General features: G+C 38.7%; 1 protein-coding gene across 4 annotated transcripts in view; it reads left to right on the plus strand.

Annotated features, from left to right (window-relative positions):
* Positions 1-340: 340 nt before the first annotated feature.
* Positions 341-9,313, plus strand: part of ulk4 (unc-51 like kinase 4) — a 109,415-nt gene continuing 100,442 nt past the window's right edge. The window contains exons 1-12 of one of the 4 annotated variants that reach the window (XM_074654824.1): positions 341-461; positions 629-840; positions 2,643-2,781; positions 3,536-3,635; positions 3,946-4,085; positions 4,183-4,345; positions 4,795-4,896; positions 5,268-5,351; positions 5,492-5,567; positions 6,352-6,492; positions 6,834-7,174; positions 8,949-9,018. In XM_074654824.1, the coding sequence (XP_074510925.1) occupies positions 2,644-2,781; positions 3,536-3,635; positions 3,946-4,085; positions 4,183-4,345; positions 4,795-4,896; positions 5,268-5,351; positions 5,492-5,567; positions 6,352-6,492; positions 6,834-7,174; positions 8,949-9,018 (1,355 nt within the window). In that variant the 5' untranslated portion in view covers positions 341-461; positions 629-840; position 2,643. Of the gene's footprint in view, positions 462-628; positions 841-982; positions 1,492-2,642; positions 2,782-3,535; positions 3,636-3,945; positions 4,086-4,182; positions 4,346-4,794; positions 4,897-5,267; positions 5,352-5,491; positions 5,568-6,351; positions 6,493-6,833; positions 7,175-8,948; positions 9,019-9,313 lie in introns of those variants that run through there. The other 3 variants (XM_074654822.1, XM_074654825.1, XM_074654823.1) reach the window with 3 other exon arrangements.

Genomic DNA, 9,313 nt, shown 5'->3' on the forward strand with positions numbered 1-9,313 from the left:
CCAGACTCTCCAAGTAACTGTCAAAAAAAAAATCTATTTACTTCTTTTTGTCAAACTTCATTAAGCAAAATTAAAAGAAATAGTTGATGAATAAACCAGGTAATATTGTCTAATGCGTGCATTCCTCTGATTTCATGTGGGTTTTTTTTTTATCTACCATCTGTCTCTATGTGTCAGCCCTGTGATAGACTGGAGACCATGTGCATTTAAAAAAATAATGTATTTCTTGCTTTTATTTTGTAGAATACAATGTGCTCTCAGGAAATGGTACACTTCTCATCTTCAGTAAATCTTATAGATTTTAAGGTCTATGCACCAAGGTGCGTTTCACACTGAAAGAGGTCCAGTCAACTCGCACTCAGAGAGCAACTTCAGGCTCCAGTTATCCATACAGTATGTGGAGATCATGATAGGAGACCTGCTCAACCAGCGCCTCACACAGCTGGAGCTGGAGCAGGGATGTGTGTGAGAGACAGACAGACAGACAGACAGAGAGATGTTAAAAGACAGCTGCAGTTACAATATATACAATATATAGATGTACATTCTCTGTGCATTTCACTTTATTTGTGTGTGTGTGTGTGTGTGTGTGTGTGTGTGTGTGTGTGTGTGTGTGTGTATTTTCCAGGGCTTGGAACGCTCTTGTATCCTAGCGACGCGGGAATATACCATGTGGAGGCGGTCAGGTCGAAACTAATACAATTTAGCTTTATTTTATCTGAAGAACTCCAGACTTCCCCTCTTCCAGTTGGAATGGCCTGGCCCAGCCCGCTTCCGCCAACAAACCCAACAAACCCAACGGCGGGTCGTTGAAGAGGGAAGTTTTCAGCTAGTTTCATAGTAAGTATGAACAGTATTAAACACATTATTAACACAGTATGACACGTATTAAACACACTATTAACAGCTAGTTTGATAGTAAGTATGAACAGTATTAAACACATTATTAACACAGTATGACACGTATTATACACATCATTAGCAGGTAGTTTGATAGTAAGTATGAGGAGTATTAAACACATTATTAACTAAGTATGACGATCGTCATACTTAGTTAATACTTAACCTGGTTAATAATGTGTTTATTAAACACATTATTAACCAGGTTAAGTATTGTTGTGGCTCTGTGTATAGTTTCACGCCGGTTTCATTTAACTGCGTTAGTTTTTAGGGTGTTGCAGACTAGCCGAACAGCCGTCTTGTCACAAGCAAACGTGAGCGGTAGTAAATACAAGTGAACCGTTAACCGTCAACCGTTAGCCTCTAACCGTCAACCGTTAGTCTCTAACATGACAGTTAAAGGTGAGTTATCTAACCAGCTACCTCAAACATGCCCATTGAATAAAGCTAAGTGGAGCTTGATTTGCTAGCAGGCTGAAAGTTCAAAGTATTGTATGACAGTGTTTCCCATCAAACCAAGCCGTCAGAGTCCAACAGGTGGTCTGCTGCAGCTAATGAGCTGCCATTGTAATGAGCCAGTACATGTTACAGGTAGGTGTCTTAAAGTGAAGCTTCTGGTGAGTTCCTCATATGGTGAACTGAACAGGACCAGCAAGTTACAGGATGTATGGAGGCTATATCTATTGATTTGTTTGACCCTTGATAAAATAAATTCATGACGCCATTTTCAAATGTAACATTAGTCCTGTGTTATTTCTTTATAAAGATTGATGTCTGCTGATGGCAAACCATATAAAAGACAACTTGAGCATGTTTCAGGTTATGGTCATTGAAAAAAATGTATGTACTAAAATTAGGGCTGTCAAACAATTAAAATAATATTTAATAGCGATTAATTGCACATTTTTTAATCTGTTCAAAATGTACCTTAAATGGAGATTTTTCAAGTATTTAATACTCTTATCAACATGGGAGTGGGCAAATATACTGCTTTATGCAAATATAAGTATATATTTATTATTGGAAATCAGGTAACAACACAAAACAATGACAGATATTGTCCAGAAACCCTCACAGGTACTGCATTTAGCATAAAACAATATGCTCCAATCATAACATGGCAAACTGCAGCCCAACAGGCAACAACAGCTGTCAGTGTGTCAGTGTGCTGACTTGACTATGACTTGCCCCAAACTGCATGTGGTTATCATAAAGTGGGCATGTCTGTAAAGGGGAGACTCGTGGGTACCCATAGAACCCATTTACATTCACATATCTGGAGGTCAGAGGTCAAGGGACCCCTTTGAAAATGGCCATGACAGTTTTTCGTTGAAGCTAGTATGACATGGTTTTTCTAGTTTCATCTGATGCCAGTATCTTAACTGTAGCTTTAAAACTGAGCCCGCTACAATCTAAAAAATCGCAAGTTGCGTTAAAGCATTAAACAAATTAGTGGTGTTAAAATAAATTTGCGTTAACATCTTATTATCACGTTAACTTTGACAGCCCTAATTAAAATGTATCAACAATATATTGCAAATATCGCATTTATTCTGCCAAAGTGGATAACATTACAGCAAATGCATACCATTTATGATAAAGCTAAGGTCATAAAATACTGTATATTTGGTTTTATGTCTGATATTTCTCTTCTTCTTTTCCTCATTGATGACAAACTCCTCTCTCAACTTTTTATACTGTCTAATGATGATGACTTTAGACCTTTTACTCCTTCTCCACAGGATGGAGAACTTCATCCTGTATGAGGAACTTGGGGCAGGCAGTAGCTCTGTTGTCTATAAAGGAAGAATGAAGGGCAATCTCAACTATGTGGCCATCATCTGCACCGACAAAGCCAAGAGACCTGAGATCACTAACCATGTAGGATAGTTCTTTAAACTGTATACATTTATTTAAGACATCTGTTACATTTTCATACTTTTTAGTTAGTTAGTTCACAACTTTTAGTATGGTTTCATGCAGCTTGGAGAGGCATGAAATCGTCAACTATGAAGTCTGAAGTATTTAGGGGAAAATAGAAAAATAGTTTCAATGGTGTCTAAGAGTACAAATGGTATTAAGCGTTACGATTATGAGGGGGTCCTTGGAAAATGTTCTCCCCTGTAAGAGAATCCCTGGTTTAAAGATTGTTAAGAGTTGTATCGATCTAAGATTGAAAAAAAAACAAGTATGCTGTAATCAGAAAAAAACAAGTTTCCCAAATTTCTATCAACATTGTCTCCCAAACAGTCCTGACTGAGATCATACTAATTCATTCATTCATTCAAAGCCTATCGCTCCTTTGTGGAGCATAGGCCGTTGACCACAGTCCACCAGAGTCTTTTGTCCTGGGCTTTCCTCTCCAGTTGTTTCCATGTCAGCCCGCTCTGTTTGATGTCCGTGTCAAGGTCCCTGTGCCAGGTGTTCTTGGGCCGGCCCCTCCTTCTTTTTCCTTGTGGGTTCCATCTAAGGGCCTGCCTGGTGATGCTGGTACCGGGTTTCCGGAGTGTGTGGCCAATCCATCCCCATGATACTGATACTGCATGTGAATTCAATTAAGATAGAACTTTGACTCTTGCGATAAAGAATACCTACTGTACACACTTAATGATGTCTTGTTTCTGTCCCCTGTTAGGTACGTCTCAGCAATGATCTGGATCATCCAAACATAGTATGCTTCTATGAGTGGTATGAGACAAGTAGCCACCTCTGGTTGGTAGTGGAGCTCTGTACAGGTCAGTAATTCTCTGGCCAGTCATGCACCATTAGATGTAATAACGTACTGCTGGTTTCCAGGCATCAACAGATGTGGAGTGAGAAATGCATCTTATAGCAGCGTAAAACCGATAAGATTTCACAAATAGTATTATATTCTGGTTTATTTGATTAATGACATATTCACTTTCAAGTTTATATTGTACACATTCTTTACGCAGGATGGATTTTTTTTTTTTAAACAATGCAACAGTTGTCAGTCTTGCTCTATCTATCTATCTATCCATTGATCTATCTATCCATTGATCTATCTATCGATCTATCTATCAGGTGGCTCCCTGGAGTCTATAATTGGTCATGATGGATGTCTGTCTGAAGATGTGGTGAGGAGGTTTGGATGGGACTTGGTCAAAGGACTGAAACACATCCATGAATCAGGAATAATTTCCTCTGACTTGACCCCTGCTAAGGTTTGCATCTGCATCCATGTGTATGTAGGACTAACAATACAACAGCAAAATTATGATAATTATATGAATACAGTACCTCTCTTTTTGTTGCCCATAGATCCTACTAGATGGTAGTGGCACTCTGAAGTTTGGTAACTTCTGCCTGTCCAAGGCGAATGGAGAGACACTGGAGGATTTCTATACCTTGCTCTCTACATCAGAGGAGGCAGGGCAAAGAGATTGCAAGGAGGACTTTGACAACATAAAGAAACGATTAAATGGTCAGATGATTATCTTTTTAATCATGTTGGTTCTATATACATTACGTTGTTGATTGATGACAAAAAAACAACTCTCATGTGGGTGAATTCAGAAGGGCAGGAGGCAGAAGAGGGAGCACAAGGAAATGGAGTAACTGTTGTTATGACATGGTGATCATATCAGAAACTAAAAGCTGAGAACATGTTATATATTGTTGAGAAAGTGTACAGTATGATAGCTAAGTGATCCACCTTTAATCAGTAATTTAAATAACTGGATCAACATTAGTCAACATTGATTATTCTTCACAATTTACTATTTGATGACCAAGAACATGAAAGCTCATAAAAATTTACAGTTTAGCTAAAACTCAACATCAAAGCATCCTTTTGTTCATGATACAGATGACTGTTTTCTTTTAGTAATTTATTTTGCCCTTCCTAATTACTGTATGTGTCTATATTTTCAGGTCCTCCAACTTACAGAGCTCCAGAGGTTTTGCAGGGATCAGAAACCAACATGAGCTCTGACCTCTGGGCCCTGGGTTGTACTCTCTACTACATGTATACTGGTACACAGACACACACACGTGCAGTGATACATGCATACACTGAATATAATTAAGTACACAAGTATGAATGAATTTCAGTTTTTTTTTCCTATTTTTGTCGCTATTGTACTCTGTTGTGTACCTGTTATTCATGATATTTATGATGATGCTACTGATGATGAACTGGATTAAAAATAAAAACCTTTATTATTAAGGAACATAATTAGAGTACTGTAACTTACGACTGAATCCTGAAAAACTGAACTGAAAAAAAGATGAAACAGTGCAGCAGCTAATAGGAAATAAGATACCAACACTGACCTCAACATACCGTATTATACTATACTGTGTACTTTGTTGTAAACCTAAACCCAAACTGTTTTACTCCCCAGGTAAACCTCCGTTCTATTCTGATAGCTACACTGAAATAACAGAGAGGATTTTACATCAGGAACCACCACCTCCCACACAGACAGGTGATACACACTCTCTCACATACAGACACACACTCTCACGCAGATGTGATGTTTGACATACATATTTTTATTATTATAGAGTAGTTGTTATTTTTGTTTTGTTTTATTAAAGAAGTTATCTTCTTTGTTGTGTGTTACAGTGCTTTCAGCCAGTCCTCCCAGTGAAGACTTCCAGAATCTTCTGAAAGGCTTGCTCAACAAAGACCCAGATAAGAGGTCAGGTTCATATACACACTCACACAGGTCCATTACTATTTAATGTTAATATTGTCATCATATTATTATTGTCAATACTGTATATATTGTTCCTATTTTTAATATTTCCCCTTGTTTATGTTGTTCCTATTTTTATATTTCCTTCTATTTAAATTGTTCATATTTTGTTTCACTTTTATTTAGCTTTTTTTTTACTGTGTTGTATCTTGCTTTTTGTTTTTACTGATGCTTCTTGTTTCTGCACTATCCCCTTTGCTGCTGTACACTGCAAATTCCCCCACTGTGGGACTAATAAAGGAATATATTATCTAAATGTATCTTATCTTATAACATTTATCAGGGTGGAAATCTTGTTGTCACAATGACAATACGTTCATACTCTCAATTTTAAATTAGAGGGAGCAAGTTGGAGGTTGTTGCTCAATTGTCCTCAAGGTAGCTTATGTATACCAAAACATCACAATGCTGCTGGCGTTATTTTTGTGTATTATTTATGTATCCCAGTCCAGGTAAATGTTCATGAACAGAATTAAACTAATGTCCGAAAGTTATTTTATCTATTTGTCTTAACATGATCTCGTACTGCGCATTAAAAAGAAGTTGTATTAATAAAGCAAGTCTAGTTCTTCACTGAAATAAACATGGTCAGCTTGAGAGTTTCTAAGACAGAGAATTAAGAGTTGATGTTGAATCAGACTGTTTTTATTTGACTTTTTATTGTGTGTTGAGCTTAGTGTCACATTTCTCTGTCCTAATGTTTCTAATGTTGTTTTTTGCTCATTAGGATGGACTGGCCAGAGTTGCTGGAACACCCTTTCTGGACACAAGTACTAATGGAGGAAGAGGGACAAGAGGAAGAGGAGGATGAAGAAGGGGATCAGGAGGAAAAAATTAGCTGTGAGGGGGTCGTTTCAGCTAGCTGGAGGTGTGTTGATATATTATTTGTTTTTATTTTACTACTCCTACAGCATTCCACAGACATATCTTTGCAGCCATTTTACTGCATATAGATTTTCTTTGTCAAGGTAGTAATGCACACATTATGGTAGATGACTAAATGTTCTTCAAGCCTAGTCTAGTCTCTATTAATCCACTGGGAGAGGCCACACATTTTGAAACACCTTTCAATATGATGCAATACAATTCAAGCACAACAAACAGCAGCTGCAGGATTACCATTACATTAAATCAAAACCATTCATATGCTGCATTTTTCCCTCAGTTGAGTAGTTTGTGTTAGTGTGCGTATTTTCAATACCTCCACAGACACACAAGGATCCCTGACGCTTTCCCTCCAGAGCATGCAGACAAGCCTCTCAACAGCCATTCGGCCATCATCCAGCCAGCCAATAGGATTTCTAAGAAACTAATCTCATCACAGACAACAACAACTGCAACAACTTACAGACCGTCTGACAGAAGGACTGATAGCCAACAAGCTGTCAGACACACAACATGTGGAGCCTTAAGGAACAGTCAGGGCTCCGATAGGGAGATGGGAAAGGAGCAAGGAGGAGAGGGGGATGCAAAGACAGATGATGACCCCAAGCTAACTGGGGCCCAGCAGATGTGCCACACACTGCAGCCCAATAAGTCATTCATACTAGGTAAGACATTCCCAAATGTCTTTTTGTTTATGTGTTTTAAAGGTCCCATATTATGCTAATTTTCAGGTTCATACTTGTATTTTGTGTTTCTACTAGAACATGTCTACATGCTGTAATGTTCAAAAATCCCTTTATTTTCCTCATACTGTCTGCCTGAATATGCCTGTATTTAATCTCTGTCTGAAACGCTCCGTTTATACGCATTTTGACAGAATTGCAACAGAATTGCAACAGAATTGCGTTGCTAGGCAACAGCTTGGGTCCATGTGTACTTCCTGTCAGCTGATGACATTCACATACACTGCAACCAGGAATAAACTGGGACACATTTAGAATGTTTACGTTTAAAATTATGTCAAGAGTTTAAATATTATATATTCGTGACATCACGAATGGACAGAAATCCTGAAAGCTTGTTTCAAATGCAGAATTTATGAATACGGGCTGTGTGTATTTCCCTGTGGATTGAGTGTTTCGATACTTTCACAGTATTTATATAGGACTTAAGCCTGCTTTATAATAAAAAAAACATGAAAATCTCTTTTATAATATGGGACCTTTAAGTTAGATATGGGAGTTACTTGGCCACTACATGCTATGTAATTTTAAAATAACCAGTTTATACTAGCAGAGGTTGATATGAAAGGTTGTTGATTGGATATTATATACTGTATTTATGGGGAGAAACCACTATCGTCATACCACTAAGCAAGGCATTTTCTCAGCAGCAGCGTTGAGAATTTGCAACTTGATATTGTTGGAAGGACAGTCACAACAGGCACGATCAGCAAACTTTTCCTGCATAAACAAATAACGCCTTTACACCTGGCATTAAAATGCATTTTGGGTGATCTGATTGCAATCAGATCACCACAGATTTACCACGTGAAAGTACAGTTGTAAATGCACCCAAAATGCTTTGAGGACGGATTGTGAATTCACATGCAACAACTACGTGGGTGGAAATACGTAATGCTAGGGCAGTACAGAGAACCATTTTTTGGGCTTTGGATTTAGTAGTTATCAGTGAATATTCGAAGCAGGGGGCAGGGCTCTCAGCACTCCTTCGGTCACTGGACCGCCTTGACCATAGAGATCACCGCCACCCCTCTGTTTGTGCTCAGCGTCTTCTCTCCTTCCTCTGTGTGTGCCAGTGTAGAGTACCTCAAAGTCATGTTTGCGGGCCCTCTCCTCCTAAACAGCGTCATTTTGAGGGCGATGTGTCCGCATTATGCACCACCTCTCCAGCAGTGCCCGGCTGCAAGCCCGTGCATAATGCAGCCTTCCTCTCAGCCCTTTCAGACAGAGCGATCAGCTCTCAATCGGATCATCAATCTGGACACTGGAGACACATATTAATGAGGTTAAATGTAATGAGGTTAAATCATATCTAGATACATTCTGGTTGCGAGACACATTTGAATGCCAGGTGTAAAGGGGGTCAAAGAATATTTAGTAAGGTTTTCATTCCTTTTACCACCTTATTTTTCTGTTTTTTGTTTCACCATAACAGTTGTGTGAACATGGCTGTAGTAATCTGGTTTCCTAGATAAGCCAATTTTGTTCTGTCCTATTCTTTTCCCCTCAACGGCAAACATTTGGATTTTTCACTGTTTGCTGTAGTTGCTATTGTGCAAATCTCCTTCCTGATTAAAATGCGTGCTCCATCTTTCACCTGTGTGGCCGTTACTAGGCATGTGTCTCAGACATACTGTATGTGTCATAATGTACCCGTGAAAATCTGATTTGGTATCTTTTGTGCTTCCTCTTCCAGATAACGTATCAGAGCTCAGGCCCAAGAGTGGTGTGGATGAGGACAACACTGAAGCCATTTTTCTGCTCAGGTATTCAGTTCAGTCTATCTGCCGTCCTGTCCACCTGTTTTGCCAGGGTATGCCTGGGTCACAGGGTTATACCTGTTCTGCCAGGGTTGTCTACCAGTTTTATCCAGTAAGCTAATTGATGGCCTCGTTATAAATGATGCTCTATCCAAAATCTCATATTGGAAACACACATCAGGAAATTTCACTTTCTAATGCAGTACTGTAATTTGTGAAGTGTAATTTTAGAATGAGTGGCCCCAGCAGTACTCACACAGCCATAAGCAGCTAGCAGTATATTTTAATATTATCTTCCTGT

The sequence above is a fragment of the Sebastes fasciatus genome, chromosome 12, assembly GCF_043250625.1.
Source record: "Sebastes fasciatus isolate fSebFas1 chromosome 12, fSebFas1.pri, whole genome shotgun sequence".
In the NCBI taxonomy this organism is placed as follows: domain Eukaryota; kingdom Metazoa; phylum Chordata; class Actinopteri; order Perciformes; family Sebastidae; genus Sebastes; species Sebastes fasciatus.